The 18,446-nt window shown below is 36.6% G+C and overlaps 1 protein-coding gene across 6 annotated transcripts; it reads left to right on the top strand.

The window, feature by feature from the left end:
• The first annotated feature begins 1,835 nt into the window (after positions 1-1,835).
• On the top strand, positions 1,836-18,051 carry LOC105040025 (ubiquitin-ribosomal protein eS31 fusion protein). Of its 6 annotated transcripts, XR_003800028.2 has the most exons (3): positions 1,836-2,412; positions 13,540-13,684; positions 17,708-18,051. XR_003800028.2 is itself a non-coding variant. In XM_010916403.3 (2 exons), the coding sequence occupies exons 1-2, from the start codon at positions 1,851-1,853 to the stop codon at positions 8,630-8,632; spliced, it is 567 nt and encodes a 188-aa protein (XP_010914705.1). In that variant the 5' UTR covers positions 1,836-1,850; the 3' UTR covers positions 8,633-8,782. The 6 variants fall into 6 exon arrangements, 5 of the variants coding, with proteins under 5 accessions (XP_010914705.1, XP_010914704.1, XP_010914702.1 ...); XM_010916403.3 differs by lacking the exons at positions 13,540-13,684; positions 17,708-18,051 and adding an exon at positions 8,628-8,782; XM_010916402.3 differs by lacking the exons at positions 13,540-13,684; positions 17,708-18,051 and adding an exon at positions 7,234-7,513.
• Positions 18,052-18,446: the final 395 nt, after the last annotated feature.

The following is an 18,446-nucleotide window of genomic DNA, read 5'->3' as shown; positions in this document are numbered from 1 at the left end:
TATATATATATATATATATCATTTTTCGTGTATATAAGTTCATGTTAATTCACCAAGGTGCCACATAGCCAACTATTTTTCTGTTTCTTGGAAATTTGATTGAAATGTAATTAATTGTATGCTGATTATATTTTCAATATGTGCCTAGCATTTTAAGATTTATTGATGACGAGGAGTTTTGTTGGACATATATTATGTGTTTGCATTATAGGTACACTGATGATTCAAGGCATTGGCATAGAGATTGGGTTTTGGCATTTATAGATGGCATCACGTCAAGATTTGGAGAAGAAACAAGGTTAAACATCATTAACATCAATGATCATATATCATTATTCTTGTTTGTAGGCTTGATGCCACAAAAGACGTGCTAGCCAATCCAGATCGGTCATCCATGTTGCTTAATCTGACCGAAATTGATATTTTCCTAGCTAGTTTAAGTAAGAATTGAATTACCACTAGTTATAGGAATTCTAGTTATTTGTTCTAATCATTGTATCCAGGTTGCATTCTCTATTCACAAAGATTAGGACCATAGTGTGCTGCCTCTAGGAAGGGACCTCATTTTTTGCTTTTAAATTTAATAAAACATATTCCAATAAGAAATCTGTAAAATGAAACCTCCAGTGATGCAAGACATAGCTGGCTATTCTAAAGGGGTTATATCAACAATTATCAAAAAAAAAAGAGAGGTTATATCATGCATGGCCCTGTCCAATGACACTAATCTATTCTACTAGTCTCATTAAATGCGTGCCTTTGTCGGTAGAATGGAAATCCACCCTTTTGTCCGAGCATAGGTTGACAATCAACGAAGGCCGCTTCTTCTTTAAATTTTATTATTTTATTTTATTTTATTTTTTGAATTATCATTATTTATTTTTAAGCCAAAGTCTTTGCACAACATCCCATGAAACCATGACAATATAAATAACTCTCTCAAATATAAAAATTATGTGCATCATTTTCACAAATCCAGTTATTTGGATAGAAAACCACATCATCTTATAATTTGGCTCTAATTAAATCATTTACTTGACTTGTAACAAAAAAATATTCTCATTATGATAGATCAATCTAGTCTATATAATCATCATTGATGGTCAAGAGTGATGGGCATATTTACATATATAACAAAAATTTCATACAACAAATCAAAGATGATCAGGAGGCTAAAATTGAAACACAAATGTCACTAAGAATCTTGATTGGACATTCAGTGTACAAGAGCAACTTAGCTAGAGGCTAGCAATTTATATTTTGAAAATAATTATTAAGGATCCATGAGAAGTTCAAAACTAAATTACTCAATCAAAATAATATTAAATTTAAAAAAAAAAAAAGTACATATAACCAATACTATCAACATTTATTTAACCAGTGAACAGGAGTATTTCTTGTACAAGTTGAAAGTATTCTCACAACATAAAAATTTTCAAGCTTCAAATGATTATATATTTTTAATCAATGAGTAATAATTTGAACAATCTATAACCGAATGGAAAAATAGTTATTTAAAATTTCAATATCAGAAATTGTTGTCATGACGCTGCCGCTAGTGTGTTTTCTTCCTTTTTTTTTTTTTTTTTTTGTCTTTATTTTTCTTCTCAGTTGTAAGATATTAAATATCAGTCTTCGGAAACAACAACTTATCTGTGATATTGATGTAATATCTAATTTAATTTTTTTTACTTAATTTTATCTTTTAATATATGGGCTCTTGTCAACTAACCTTTACGGGGCCCATAGGGAGCACATAATACGATGTCCTTTACGGACGGTCAAGATCATCCCGATTGCATACGAAACGTTTATCCGTGATACACCCACCACGAGCGATTCCACGATAAATGCCCGCTGTGACCCCTTCTGCACTCGAAACCCTAACCCTAGTCTCAGCTTCTCTACCCCTCTTTCCCTTCGCTGCGACGGCCTCAGCCGCCGCCGCCAACATGCAGATCTTCGTGAAGACCCTCACGGGGAAGACTATTACCCTCGAGGTAGAGTCCTCCGACACCATCGACAACGTCAAGTCCAAGATCCAGGACAAGGAGGGCATCCCACCAGACCAGCAGCGCCTCATCTTCGCCGGAAAGCAGCTCGAGGACGGCCGCACCCTCGCCGATTACAACATCCAGAAGGAGTCCACTCTCCACCTCGTCCTCCGCCTCCGGGGTGGCGCAAAGAAGCGCAAGAAGAAGACGTACACCAAGCCTAAAAAGATCAATCACAAGAAGAAGAAGGTCAAGCTACCCGTTCTCCAGTTTTACAAGATTGATGACTCCGGCAAGGTCACCCGGCTCAGGAAGGAGTGCCCCAACGCCGAGTGTGGCGCCGGGACCTTCATGGCCAACTACTTCGATCGCCATTACTGTGGCAAGTGCGGTCTCAATGTCTACCAGAAGGCTGGAGGTGAGTGAGTGAATGAGTTAGCGTGCCTTCTTTTGATCTGGTTGCAGTCTTTTTTTTCAAGCAATAGAGAGAAGAAAGATGGGATCTCGATAGAGAAAGGTAGCGAAAGGCAGTGAAAAATCGTTTCTTTCTAGGTTTATGATTTATGTCACAAATTGACATAAAAAGTATCAATTAATATCTAAATTATCTAATTTTATTAGGAAATTGATACTTGTTATTATATTTTACAGGAGAAGAGGTCATCAATAGAAAGAACAAGGAAAAAAAATTTCAACGGCGTAAATTTTACGCAAAATGGAGTTAAATTGATCCAGGAATTGAAGAATGAAGAAAGAATACTCAATTGGGTCAAATTCGAGTCAAATCAGATCAAAATTGATCAAAAATCAACTGATTTGGTGATCTGGTTAGCCGTCTGGTTCACAGTAACAGGCGTCTGGACCATGGATCCATCGACGCACCATAAACCAGCCAATCAGCGAGTCTCGGCTCATCGCAACGCATCGCGAGCCTGATCCACGCGCGCGGTCGAGGGCTAATGAGGAGAGAGAAGAAGGTTCGAAGGGCAACCTGGTAACTTCACATCACTCGATGGTCCGATCTTCTCTGATCAGGATCCAACGCTCTACATTTTTGCGCCATCGGACGGTCATCATCGCAGCCGGTCAAGATCCAACCGTAATCAAGGCAATTACAAGAATCAATAAACACTAGGACAACACGGGATCCTTCTGCAGCGCGATCCAACGGACGAAATCTTTCAGCACCTTGATCGGACGGTCCGCGACGCATCCGACCTGATCCCATCTCTGCAGCATGATCCAACGGCAGCGCTTCACCCAGATCGTGATCCGACGGCCCAGAATCGCTCCCGGCTTGATTTATTAGATGAATTGGATCCTTTAGATGAAGATCGGACGGCTGAAACAATTTCTAGGATTTCTTGATGGATTTAAGTGCTTTTTGAGCGAGATTTGAGCTCCTAAATCCCTCTAACAGCTCTCTAAAACCTCTTAGTCCCACATATAAAGTTTTGAAAATCTGATAACCCCCAAATGCCTATAAAAAGCTCCCAAAGGCCCTTATTTTAATGATTCTTTCCTTCCGATTAAGCTTGTAACCCTAGATAGTGGGTTTTTTAGCTTTCTTCTCAAGCTTCGAGTTTTGAGATTTTTGTAATAAATTTTTTTTATATAAAATCTTATTTTTATACAATTTTATCTCTTTACCTTATGCAATTTATTTTTCTTGCAATTAGGATAGTTTAATTTATGCAATTTAATTTTATACAATTAAGTTAGTTTAAATTATGCAGTTTAAATTTATGCAATTAAGATAGTTTAATTTATGAAATTAGGGTAGTTTATTTTTCTGCATTTAAATTTTGCAAGATTTAGATCATGTCTAGCTAAGCATCCCTTCTAGGGTTTGCGATGAAGCTAGATCATGAATAGGGGTTTTACATACGGTTCTTTCTTTTTCTTAGGGTTTTTTTTTCTTCCTCTTTTGTCAAGAATTTTTGATGAACTACAATTGGGTCAGAGTCCCTTCATAGTTCATGCTTGATTCAGTGCATAGGAGGAGAAAACCCTAAGGGATCCTAGTTACTACTCCCCTGTAAAGAATCTTGATGGGTTATCGTTGGGCCTTAGTCCCTTCATAATCTATGCTTGGGAAAGACAAGAGGAGTAGTCGTTAGGATCAGATCTAGGTAGAATTCTTTAATCTAGATCTAGTGGATTCAAAAACCCTAGATCCTTAGTCTTATTGTCTTTAGCAAACAACTTTCGATTTTCGATTTTCGTTAAAGCTCGCTTGAGCATAGATTTGAAAATCGTTTTTAAACCAAGTCTCCGTGGGATCGATCCGTACTCGCTGGTCGTGCTACTCTGCACACTGTGCGCTTGCGGTTTTATTTACAAATTTTAAGATTTGCACATCAAGTTTTTGGCGCCGTTGCCGTGGATTTGGCGTTTTAAATTGTTTTCAAATATTTGTTCTTCGTGCTTTATAACTCTCTTTCTTTTTTCTTTAGGTTTTTAGATTTAGTTGGTGATTGCTGAAAAACTCAGGTACGCTTCTAATTTCTCTTTTATTATTTTTAGTTAATTACTTTTCCTTTTAGACCTAATCATTTGAATTTACTTAATAACAAAAAAAAAAAATTCTAAATTAAAATCTTTTACATTCTTGGTCATCTTGTTTATTTGCATTTGTATTTTCATAATTAATCTAAGGGCATCAACCCATTAACAAGATAAGGTGGGGATTTCATTATCCTTTTTTATCCCAAAAACCATCTTCATCATATTGCATTACCTAGACCTTTAATCTTAAAATCAATTAGACGTCAACCTTAAGGAATTCGAGCTCAATATGATGGAGATGGTTTTTGGGCTAAAAAAGGGTAATGAAATCCTCACCTTATCTTGTTAATGGGTTGATGCCCTTAGATTAATTATGAAAATGCAAATGCAAATAAACAAGATGACCAAGAATGTAAAAGATTTTAATTTAGAATTTTTTTTTTGTGATTAAATTCAAATGATTAGGTCTAAAAGGAAAAGTAATTAACTAAAAATAATAAAAGAGAAATTAGAAGCGTACCTGAGTTTTCCAGCAATCACCAACTAAATCTAGAAACCTAAAAGAAAAAGAAAGAGAGTTATAAAGCACGAAGAACAAATATTTGAAAACAATTTAAAACGCCAAATCCCCGACAACGGCGCCAAAAACTTGATGTGCAAATCTTAAAATTTGTAAATAAAACCGCAAGCGCACAGTGTGCAGAGTAGCACGACCAGCGAGTATGGGTCGATCCCACAGAGACTTGGTTTAAAAACGATTTTCAAATCTATGCTCAAGCGAGCTTTAACGAAAATCGAAAATCGAAAGTTGTTTGCTAAAGACAATAAGACTAAGGATCTAGGGTTTTTGAATCCACCAGATCTAGATTAGGGAATTCTACCTAGAATTTTTCTTATTGATCCTAACGACTACTCCTCTTGTCTTTCCCAAGCATAGATTATGAAGGGACTAAGGCCCAACGATAACCCATCAAGATTCTTTACAGGGGAGTAGTAACTAGGATCCTTAGGGTTTTCTCCTCCTATGCACTGAATCAAGCATGAACTATGAAGGGACTCTGACCCAACTGTAGTTCATCAAAAATTCTTGGCAAAAGAGGAAGAAAAAGAAATTCTAAGAAAAAGAAAGAACCCTATGTAAAACCTCTACTAATGATCTAGCTTCATCGCAAACCCTAGAAGGGATGCTTAGCTAGACATGATCTAAATCTACTTGCAAAATTTAAATGCAGAAAAATAAACTACCCTAATTTCATAAATTAAACTATCCTAATTGCATAAATTTAAACTGCATAATTTAAACTAACCTAGTTGCATAAAATTAAATTGCATAAATTAAACTATCCTAATTGCAAGAAAAATAAATTGCATAAGGTAAAGAGATAAAATTGCTTAAAAATAAGATTTTATATAAAAAAAAATTTATTACAAAAATTTCAAAACTCGAGGCTTGAGAAGAAAGCTAAAAAACCCACTATCTAGGGTTACAAGCTTGATCGGAAGGAAAGAATCATTAAAACAAGGGCCTTTGGGGGCTTTTTATAGGCATTTGGGGGTTATTAGGTTTTCAAAACTTTAGATGTGGGACTAAGAGGTTTTAGAGGGCTGTTAGAGGGGTTTAGGGGCTCAAATCTCGCTCAAAAAGCACTTAAATCCATCAAGAAACCCTAGAAATTGTTTCAGCCGTCCGATCTTCATCTAAAGGACCCAATTCATCTAATAAATCAAGCCGGGAGTGATTCTGGGCCGTCGGATCACGATCTGGGTGAAGCGCTGCCGTTGGATCGCGCTGTAGAGATGGGATCAGGTCGGATGCGTCGCGGACCGTCCGATCAAGGCGCTGGAAGATTTCGTCCGTTGGATCGCGCTGCAAAAGGATCCCGTGTTGTCCTAGTGTTTATTGATTCTTGCAATTGCCTTGATTACGGTTGGATCTTGACCGACTGCAATGGTGGCCGTCCGATGGCGCAAAAATGTGGAGCGTTGGATCCTGATCAGAGAAGATCGGACCATCGAGTGATGTGAAGTTACCAGGTTGCTCTTCGGATCTTCTTCTCTCTTCTCATGAGCCCTGGACCGCGCGCGTGGATCGGGCTCGCGATGCGTTGCGGTGAGCCGAGACTCGCTGATTGGCTGGTTTATGGTGCGCCGATGGGTCCATGGTCCAGGCGTCTGTTGCTGTGGACCAGGCGGCTAACTAGATCACCAAATCAGTTGATTTTTGACCTGATTTGACTCGGGTTTGACCCAATTGAGTATTCTTTCTTCATTCTTCAATTTCTGGGTCAATTTAACTCCGTTTTGCATAAAATTTGCGCCGTTGGAATCCTCTTTCCTTGTTCTTTCTATTGATGACCTCTTCTTCTGCAAAATATAATAACAAGTATCAATTTCCTAATAAAGTTAGATAATTTAGATATTAATTGATACTTTTTATGTCAATTTGTGACATCAATCAGTTTATATGGTGACGAGGATTTTGGATTAATGTTGGTTTCATTAAAGGTAATGACTTGGAGCAGCAGCGAATCATGTTTCTGACCCGGCCTTTTAACGTTGATGAATTTTGTCATTCATAAAATTTGGATAATTATGAAAAACTTTGGCTCTTAATTCACGTCTTGCTTAGTTCTTGGATAATTCATTGTTATCTAAGTGATTCTAAATAACTATGCTGATGCGAAATGTAGTGTGAATATTGTTATACTATTGGCAAATGTTATGGTTTCAGGGTTTTTGGATGTATGCTGATTTCGTTGAACGTTAGGAGTGCACACTGGTGAGACAACGTTCTGTGGCCTTGCTTTAAATTTTTCTGTGAATCTTGTCATTTTTGGGACGTGGATTTTAGTGAGAAGCTTTGGTTTGATTTGACGAGACTGCTTGTAATATATTGTTTAAAGGGTTTGCTTTGCCATTTGATAGTGCTAAGTGACGAAGGTCTTTTTCAAAGACGGTGAATGGAGACCGGTGAATTACGTCCTTGAATTTTTAGTGAATCATTTTCATAACTCATGCGTCTTATATAATTTTGACTAGTTTTGGTTTGTGCTATGCAGTTTATTTTTTTTACATGCCTTTTGTTTGCTTGGGCGCTTTTGCAAATGGAAAGATGTATATGATCCTAGCTGCGTATTACTAATATGTGCTAGCCATTTGTTTAGATTGTATGCCATTTAATTCAGAGAGCTCAATGAATCTGCTGTCTTTGTAACTTCAGTTTTTTGTTTTCTTTTACATCTAAATAACATTTATACCACCCTTTGGTGTTTTGGTTTCCACAGATGAAATTGAATATTTTCTGTATCTATATTGATAGGCTCTAGTGAACTTTATGAACGTTTTATTGTTTATATGGATGTGATGAGGTTGTTAAGTTAGCCGTTAGCAGAATGAATTTTAAGTATATCATGCCTCTTTCTATTAGTATATTAAATTAAGCTATCATGCCTCTTTCTATTAGTGGCCTTAGGCTTGACTTCCTTTTCAGAGGAGCGCAGATGTTGGTTGCATGCATAAAAGGAACTGATTTAGGTCCGCAGGGGCCTATAGTTGTGGTTCCTGTTAGGTCTGTTGAATTTGAATTGGTGGGAGTTCATTGAGAAGTCTGGTTTTTAATAAGAACTTGGTGATGGTAGCTTAATTTAATAATCGTGCTTTTGATTCAGCAATGTTGGATGCTGGTTGCAGTTGGATAATAATCAGTCCCATTCCGGTGTTAGCAAGTACAATATGACATGGTTAAATCTGCCATGGTTCTTGGAAGATAGTCTCAACTAGCTAAATTATATTATACCGATGGAGTTTAACTCCACACCTTAGAATTGAGATTTATCTCGTTTCTTTGTTGAAGTGCATGTAACATTGTGAGCCTGGAATCTTTTATAACTAGTTTGTTTTACCAGCATTGATGCCTGGTGATGCTAAGCTGATAGGCATGCTATGTTGCTTGAGTGCTAAGTCATGCATATGACCTGGAATCCATATTATTGACGGAGGAAATTGTGTTTGACAGTTTGAACCCGAACCCTAGAAGGGTGAGCGTATGTTGAGCTAAGTCAAATACAAGTTTGTAATGCTGAAGGAAAAACAAAGAAATCATATTACCTTTGCTTGTGGTTGCAGGCTGAATCCATGCATACAGGCCCCGAGCTCAACCAATTGCAAAGGTCCCGGATTGAGTAGAAAATGGCAAATGGCAAATCGTTTGAGTAATTTGACGGCTAGTGTCACCCTAGCGTTTTTGTTGGGGCTATATAATGGTGGTTTGCTTATTTTGGCATGGGTAACAATGTATTCAGTCGTGCTAATTTGAAGAAGCCTTTGCGGATATTAAATTGATTCTCGATAAGAACAGATTTTGAAAGATTTGGAAGCCATATCTCATCAATATGATAAAGAGCGATCGATCCACATAGCGATGCCTCCTGCACCGGTGCGCTTAATCTGTATGACGGTATCTCCAATTCTTTGTTTACGAGGTCAAAATCAGAAAAGAACCTTGAGACTTACCAATCATGGATGGTAGCATTTGTCTGAGTTATTTTTTTGATGATAGAAATGACAAGGTTCTACTTGCTAGTAGCAACAATAAAAGCAAAGGGTGGAAAAGAGTATGCCAATCACAAAAAGATAGAACGCTGGATATCAATTTTTTATAAATAAGTCTTAGGAAACCAATGTTCATGTTTCTTTGATTGTAGATGCTAAACGTTACCATCCAACATGTGCTATACCTTCTAGCCTTTAGGGTCCAACTCCATGATGACATTTTGTGTCAGGACGAGGTATTCCTCACAAAGTCTTCCTTGGGCAAGGCCTTCAGGGTCTGACTCCAGGATGGGATGGCATTTTGAGTCAGGACTAGAGGTATTCCTCCCAATTATACCTTGGGCAAGGCTCTCTTCCCACGAAGCCAAATGCCACCTGCCTAGCTATGTGAAAGCTTCAGTTGTCTCACCTAGATAGAGGTGCGTGGTGCCTCCAGTCTTCATTTTTTTTTTTTTTAGCCTTTGGGTAGGATCGAGTCATCATCCATTTCAATTTGGAGTCCAAGCTGTCCGCATGAACTATATATTAGCAAGAATCAACATAACCTTTTATAGGAGGAGAAAAAACAAGTTGAAAAATTAGAACATGATAAATTTATTTTGTCCTCATAGAAAAAAGAAATTTGTTTGTGGATGGGCCATCAGACAAGTAAGTACTTTGATAATACACAAGCATCAATTTGAGTGCCGCATCTTTTTTGCTCTGCTTTAGAGCTTATGAATAACCTAGTAGAGCATGTCTGATCCCATCACCAATCATTCAACATCCTATACAAGCATGTGGTTTCCAATGCATGCCTAGTGCTTGCAGTTCTCTTTTCTATCCTCAGCATACATGCTGGGGTTCCTGATGTCACATTGGATTCCATAGTCCTGAATGGAGTCAACCTAGATGTTCCGTCAGTTGTTAACAGTGTAGTGTTTTTAAAGAGATATGTTCTTGTTGATTTTCACAATTTGATCCTTAAGTTTGGCTTAAACACCTTACAAAGTATTATTTGCTGAGAAACTGTATGATAATAATAGAATTTCAAGAGGGTGCTGAATGATACTTCAAAATTAAGATTACTATCTACAACCAAAAATACTTCATCAATGACCAAGTATATTCACTTCAGCTCTAGTAGTTTAAACACCACTTGCTAATTTTTACCTTATTATTCATTCAGTCCTCCAAATAAGGTCAGCTTTGTAGATCAAAGCAACTCCTATCCAGAATAGCAAAACAAGGAGGAAAAGTTACAGGCTATGTTCTGATGTGAACAATAGACAAGCACTGATTTTTTGCTGGCGTGCAGTACTGGTAATTGATAAATTCTGACCAAGTCCAACCCTTGATTATTAGTTCTCTCAATATTCCCATGTTCCTACGTATGCTCCACTTAGGCCCCCCACTCTCCATTTAAAAAGCATGTACTACTCATCTAGCTAACATCCTCTCCCAAGAAATGGCTTCCAATGCTTGTCTGGTGCTCTAAAATAATCTATTCTTTTGTCTCCTGGAATGGATTGCAGTGTGTTTTAAAAGTTGAATTTTGGTTGGATGATGATGAGTTCCAGTTAAAGGAGATCATCTATGACAAAGATCTAACTCTGGAAACTACAAGCATGAAGGACCCAGACAGTCCTGTGAGTTTAAGGCCAGCAAATGGATTATATTTCACCATCAATTTCTGTTTGAAAAATTTCTGTTGAATTCTAAATAATCTTCAAATCAATTAACCACAACTCTATCCCAATAATCTTGCTCCTATGTTTGAAGCATTTTGTCTTGTATTTAAGGTCCCATGTCACCTTTGCATAATCTCCACACAGCATTAACTAATGTTCCTTCATATATCCTCTATCAGTATTAGTCTTGACCCTCTTATGTAGCCATCCCCAGCTTTATCTTTCTAGACTTTACATGCTGTCCAATTTAATAGAATCATCTATTTTTTTTCAAATAGACCCTCAATTCTTTGTCAGGAGAGGCTGTCCTCGTAGCAGTTGATGAGTTTGTCATTTTCCTCTCTCAAATCTCAATGATGGTGGAGCTTGTATCTTTGACCTTACATGCACTTAAAAGTATGCTTGCAGTTAATTTTCAGGGCATTCAGCAGCAAATGAACTAATCATTGATTTGAGTCTGTCCATACCTTCAATTTCTAATCAGACCAGCAAACTGAGAACATGATACTAACGATATCTTGAAAGGCAGTATGATTTCAATCCTCCAAATCAATATCATTAGCAACAGGTTAAGAAATATGCTGGCTAAAGCTGGCTAGAAATAAATTATATTCTCCAATAACATGATTTGAAAACCAACCCACCTACTCGCCTGGCAAGGTTTTGAAACTGCGCCATTCATCCAAACTTAAATATGTGGCTGGTGTAATTTATCTGTTGAGCATCTCTTTAGCATCTTTGATTGCCCGAACTGATGGCACTCTAACCAGACAAGCTTTTGTGGGTCTCTGAAACTCATTTATATGTAATTAAATAATAACAAACTCTGCAATTAATTCTGAAATGGATTAAGCGCCACTAAGCCAGCCAAATCAGTGTTATATCCTGAAACAAAGCAACCAGTATATCAGAAATTGGAAAAAGATTCTGCATGATATCGATGGACTTCATTTACTGCCATAGATTGCCACCTCATTATCTGCTCATGGCTGCTGGACTAATACAAATGATGTAACTGAAATAGAGGAGGTTGTTGGGTTTAGTAAAAGGATTGCAAAGAGAATTGGCCTGCTATGACTTCTGTGCCAGATAGAAACAGAAAGCTATCAAATTATAAAGCTAATATGAACAAGGAGAGAATGACCAAAATGCTGGATTTTAGGAATACATCATACAGGACACCTATCATGTTAGCATCTAATAACCTGTGAACTATCATGCAAAATCCACAGTTGAATATTATAAATAACAGACCCCATAGTTGCTGGTCTTTATTAAAATTCATTTAAAAATAGAAATATTATGATCTTCTCCATCATGTAACTGAAATCAGCAGTTACCCTAATGTCTGATTGTGTTTTTTATTGTTCACCTATTGTGGTTTTTAATCATTAAAGCCAATCCATTTACTTGAACAGAGCAGTGCAGGTGTTATTGTGTTGATGGACATGGTCTTTTGGTTTCTCCAAGTACCATGTTTGTCAGCAGAGAATTTCAGTCTGGACCTGGCGCGTACCTTATTCTTTAATACGTTGTGTGATAAAGAGTTCAAAGCTTGATCATTCTCCTTATAATCCTACCTAAGCAAAGCTGACAAGTTTTCTTTTCCGCTCTGATATGCACATTACGTTGGTGCTGTTATTAATGGATTATTTTATCAGTATATAGAGGCAGGCATGTTATCAGATATTTGTTATTATTTATGCTAGTTTTTCGTCAAAGGTACATTTATCTTTCTTGTCCTACTGGTGGTAAGTAATAGAAAACCACACCCATGCTCTTCATAGTTTTGGGTGGTAAGACAACATCATAATCCAAAATTTAAATGTCGACTGGTTAAGGATAGTACTTCAAGTCATTATCTGATGTGAGGGTGGCATGGTGAGACATCACCAGCAATTCTCTTCCAGCTCATTGACTGCATAGAGTACATCTGCTTGAGCATAATTGTATGTGTAACTCTGACCTCGTTGAATACATATGTTACCAAGTGTATCCAAATAAAGCAAATAAAATAGGAGTGTTATTGAAGGGCAATAGTAGATGATAAAGTTAAACAGGCCAATGCATGTTAAATAACGTACGGGAGCTTATTTCATTGCAGCTTCCCTCAGGAATCATTAGTCTTTCTTACAAATGTTCCAAGCTAGTGGGCCTTTCATTTAATTGATTGCTTCTTCTATAATTTCACTCTTCTTCATTCGGTTCTACTTCTGTTTTTATTTCTTCTCATTATGCTGCGAGATCCACTGATAATTTGCACAAGTCTTAATATAAATGTAGTATACCAAAGTATTGAATGTAGTTTGACGATCATTTTTGTGGAAACTGTGATAAAATAACCAAGAAGCATTATGCTCAGTGTTGCATGGACACAGTATGAGAATCGGATTCAAATGCGTATCCAAGTGTCTGATCAGGGCAAGAAGAAAAAAAAAAAAAGAGATACCAGGAGATGTACGATAAATTGTGGTTTTAACCAAATTATATTTGTTACGCCTTTAATATTGTTTGTTTAAACATCCAAAGTAAATTTACAAAGATTTGTTTGTTAAGGTCTTTCAATACACATGTTTCTCATTCAAACTTTCAAATTAAGGGTGCAAGGAAAATAATATTTTCCAAATTACTGCAATACCAATCTCTAGAAAGAATGAATACTTGTTTCTAACATAAAAATGAAGGGATAAATTCATTATTGGAAAAGTTTAGCTTTCAGCTATTCGTTAAAAGTGGCAATCATACAACTTCATAAGTATCCAAATGTCAAATATGTATCAAGATCATATGCATCTGACACGGATGTTTGGTGGTAGACACGAATGTCCAGGTAACGAAGATTTTGCTAGCTACTTGAGGATGACAGGATTAATCCTCCTTCACTGGTGCTTAGCAGTGACAACTATATTTGCCATTGATGTAAACTTTTTGTAAATCATTCATCAAACCATCCCTTAATGGGTACGTCTCTGTTCTAACTAAGCTCTCATTAATCTTCTTGCACATGCTTATGCCATTTTATTTGAAGCTCGTACTATACTTCTGCATATTGTTTTTTTTTTTTTTTAAATCTCTGTTCTTTCTTTTTTTGGGTTGTGGTGGTTTTTGGAGTTTTGGCGCAGGGGGTGGGGGTGTGTTGGATTTTCATGTATCAATCTGTATTTTCATCCTAGCTGAGCTTGTTTTATGTGTCAGACTATTGCGGTTCCTTTTTATTTTCTAACATGTTTATCCCTGTAGCATCTTAGGTCTTGCCGGTCTTGGTATATTTTCATTTACGTAACAAAAACATACTTGATTACATACAACACGAGAAGTAACTCTTTACATTCTCTTGTTAAATCCAGGTTCCCTCATCCCTCTCTATTCTTATGTTAACACATTGATGACAAGTAGATTGATTATCACATGAATGCTAATTTTGAATGTGGCCGCTTTAATTTATGTTGCTCATGAAAGTGCACGTAGTTTTAGTCAAAAAATCTCTTATCTTTTATAATTTTATCAGAATATTTTAAATTTAGATTAATCAAATCAGAGGCAGTAGTGAGGATGGAGAGAGAAGAAAGCCAGAGGGATTGTGATACGTGTGGGATGAAAGGAAAGAATAGCCGCACAAAATGTCCTTAGTTTTTTCTTTTGGATTCTTGGGTGAAGGGTATGGGACATTGGGGCTCTAATAGTCTCATGCATCAGGATCAAAATTTTTTTGATAGGGATTTTTATAAACTTTGAATACAATGCCTTCTCATTGCCTTCCCTCTCACTAGCTTTTCTTGATTCCTTCATTTTTTTAGGTAAAATAATTCCTCCACTTATCATGAATGAAACAAACTCTAACTTGAGCACCATCTTAAACTATTAGACCTGTAACGATACATTCTTAATTTCCTACTCTTTAATAAGATTATATAATGGCTTGCAAATAGTTATATTTTAGGTTTTTTCTCAAAAGGTAAATTTCTGCACTAATGATATTTATTGCTATTTTATCAAAGTCATAGTATCGAAAAAGTTTGAACATCTAGATACAAAAAGAATAAAATATAGGTAATTTGGCATATCACTTAGTTAGCTTTAGATTTTATTGCATCTTATTCCGTATATTTCTTCTTCTAATCTGTTTAATGAATTTCTTTGATTCTAATTTAGATTTTTTTTTATCTTGTGATTTCAAACATATGTTTATTTTGTTTTAGTTATTATAACTCATTTTTTTGTCAATAACTTATAAGTTTAGTCATTTTTTGTCGGCATTTATCAATTTTTGTTGACATTCTTGAGTTTTTTCACATATGTAAACAAAATTGAACTTATCTCTTATGGTTATAGATGTATCTTAACCATTCGTAGTCAATTCTCTAGTGACAGAATCCGATTAATATTTTTGAAGCTAAATTTGTCGGTGTCACGCCTCCAAACCCAACACTGGGGTCGGCCACGTGACACAGTTGTACGAATCCTAAAACGATATCTTAGAGATCATATAAGATCTAAATAAATATAAATTTAAATATTTTCAAATAACCGACTAAATACTAAACATATCAACATAGTCGATCTTTCAAATCAAATAGTAAGCTTGTTCAATTACAATTATTCAAATGTTTAATAATATCAGAAACTGAACTAGCTAATATACTAAAAGTTTTGATTCTTGAGCCTCTCGCCCAATCCAACCGAACTAAATATCCTATGTCTCTGAAAAAATAAAAATAGGGATATGAGCTTTTTCAGCTTAGTAAGAATCACTGTACATGTAATATCCGGCCCAATTGGGCCCAGAATCAGCCCACAGCCCATACAAAAAAAAAAAAACAGGGGAGAAGACTCCCAAAGGGAGTCTTCTTTCTCCGTTCACCGACTCCCAATCGGAGTCAGAAAGAGCCCCCTCCGGCTCTATTTAAGGAGGAGAACCCTCCTCTCTCCCTCTCACCGGAGAATCTCAGATCAATCGACGGCGATCGTCGGGAAAAGTGCTGCGGATACCCTTACTGTGCCCGTCCCAGTTTTTCGCCGGCGTCGAAGGTGAGCCTCCTCCTCCTTCCGCTCTTCTCTCCTTTCCTTCCCGTGCCGGTGTGCATGCTCGTCGGCGACCGGAGTCGTCAGATTTTATTGCGGAAGAACCTCTATTTTTGTCCATTTTTCTTCGATTTTTCGACGTCGGTGGTCACCGCCGACCACCGATTTGGCCTCTCTAAACCCATGAGGGTTACCCCCTTTGCCGCCGGCCTTCGTCGTGTTGGCCGTGGCCCGAACGGTCGGTCAAAAGGAGGGGACTTGCTGGTCCCCTGTTTTGGCCAGGAAAGAGCCCAAAGAAGAAAAGAAAAAGAGAAAAGAACAAAAAGAAGAAGAAGAAGGAAAAGAAAAGAAAAAAAAAAGAGAAAAAGGAAAAGAAAAAGAAAAAGAGAAAAATAAAAATAAAGAAAACAAAAAAAAAATGAAGAGAGAGAAATTTTCTCTCTCCTCTCTCTCCTTTCTCTTCCTCTTTCCTCTCTCCTCTCTCTACCTTCTCTCTCTATTTTCTCTCTCTAGATTCTCTCCCTATTTTCTCTCTCTAAACCTTTCTCTCTCTTTATGAATTTTGTCTCTCTAGAATCTTTCTCTTTCTCTCTCTAACTGCATCACAGACTCTAGGATAAACTTGAGATGAAAATAAGATGATCTGAGATTGCTCCGAAATTTGTGCAGATTCCGATCCGATCCATATTCGAAATTGATAACATCAATCATGGTTAATCCATATTGAGTCACCCTAACATGATCTTTGATGATCTCGATCATGATTGCCTTATCTGAAGGATACAAAAATTTTCTCTCTCTATTTTCTCTCTCCACTTTTCTCTAGAATTTTTTCTCTCTTCATAAATTTTCTCTCTCTAAAAGTCTTATGGATCAGTGGAGGATCCAGATACTTAGATAAATCCTAATTTTGATTAATCCTAAGAGAGGTCCTAGATTTGTGTTATTAGGATTGATTATCGCATAATTTTCTCCATATATGATTTTTATATTTGATCAGGGTTATGAAGAGATGATTGTCTACATATGATATCGAGTGAAATATTTTGGTAAAGAAACTTATAAATCAAAGAAGAACATTGATTTCTGTGCTTGGATCAGTCACCGGTAAAGGTAAGAATCCTTGTACATGATCACTATTATATATATGCTATTTTACTGTTGGTCTTGCATCATTGATTTTGCATCGTCGAATTTGAGATCGATGAATTTATTATATCTGAGATACTGTTATTTGATTTTGAGCATGAGTATGTTATGTTAATATATATGTATCAGAGATTGATGGCATGATTATATGGATATGACATATCTGAATTGATCATAATGCAAGACAATTGATTTGATGAAATCAATACATAATGATTAAATAAAAAGAAAGAGATATATGGTATGGACTGGCCTTGTCATGTAGAACAGCCGGTCAGGAGCTTATGCCTGGGACAGCCCACCAGGAGCTTATATCTGGGACAGCTCCCATTGGCTTACAGGTGGATCAGCCGGCCAGGAGCTCATGCCTGGGATAGTCCGCCAGGAGCTTATGCCTGGGACAGCCTCTCACGGGCTTTCGTACGTGGGACAGCCGGTCAGGAGCTCATCTTGAGACAGCTTTGAAAGGCTTTTATGTGAAAATTGATTCGGATGATGACTGAAGTATAGACTTGGATAGTCCAGAGCCAGAAAGAAAAAGTTAAAAATCATGTGATTATGAAAAGAGAAATGAAAGATAAGACATGAAATAATTGTTGAATAAAAGTATTTCACCTGTTAACATATGATGATGCATCTATTTTAACAAGACAGTAAATTTATGAATGTTTGCAGTATTCTGAATATTGAACATGAGATTTTATGTTTTATTGCTTATTCTTATTTTCAGATTATATTACTATATCAGTGTGATATGAAAATTCTTACTGGACTGTAAAGCTCACACCCCTTCATCTTTCTTTTTCTTCTCAGAGTTACAGGATGCTCATGATTGGCTGTGGTATGAATTTACGGATGAGCAGATGGAGAGATAGAGTGTCATAGTACCTAATCAGAGGATTGAAGAAATTTAATTTGTAATTATGCAAGATTTTACGAATTATTGTTGAAATTAATTGTTATGGATGTTAAGGTTGTAATGATTTATTTTGACATTGCATATTCTTTAGGGCTTGCTCTAAGGAGTGTGCGGCTATCACGTATCCGATCCGGGTATTGGGTTCGGGGCGTGACAGTACATTTACACCAAAATAATAGATGTATTAAAAATATATCAATAAGCATGTTAAGATGGAATTATAAAAACTCATAACATACATATGAAATAATTCAAATACCGGCATATACATGCATCAAACATATAATCAAGAAATAGATTATTACAAGCCATCTGGTAAGATCTTTTATTCAACATCAATCTATCTGGTCTTAACATCAATTTGATCTTTTCCACAATTTCAGTTTGACAACTTTTAGTTTTTCGACTTTGGACTAACCAAAATCAACCCTTAATCTTGGTATGATCGAAAATCACACACATAACCCGTGAGGGTTGTCTCGGCATAAGCTCCTGATGAGTCATCCCAGGTATGAGCTCTTGACCGACTGTCCCACATATAAAAATTCATGAGGGCTTCTCAGGTATAAGCTCTTGGTGGGCTATCTAAGATATAAGCTCCTAGAGGCTAGCCCAAACATAAGCTTCCGACGG

This window comes from Elaeis guineensis, chromosome 1 (genome assembly GCF_000442705.2).
Source record: "Elaeis guineensis isolate ETL-2024a chromosome 1, EG11, whole genome shotgun sequence".
NCBI classification, from domain to species: domain Eukaryota; kingdom Viridiplantae; phylum Streptophyta; class Magnoliopsida; order Arecales; family Arecaceae; genus Elaeis; species Elaeis guineensis.
This window is presented reverse-complemented; position numbering and strand designations above follow the sequence as displayed.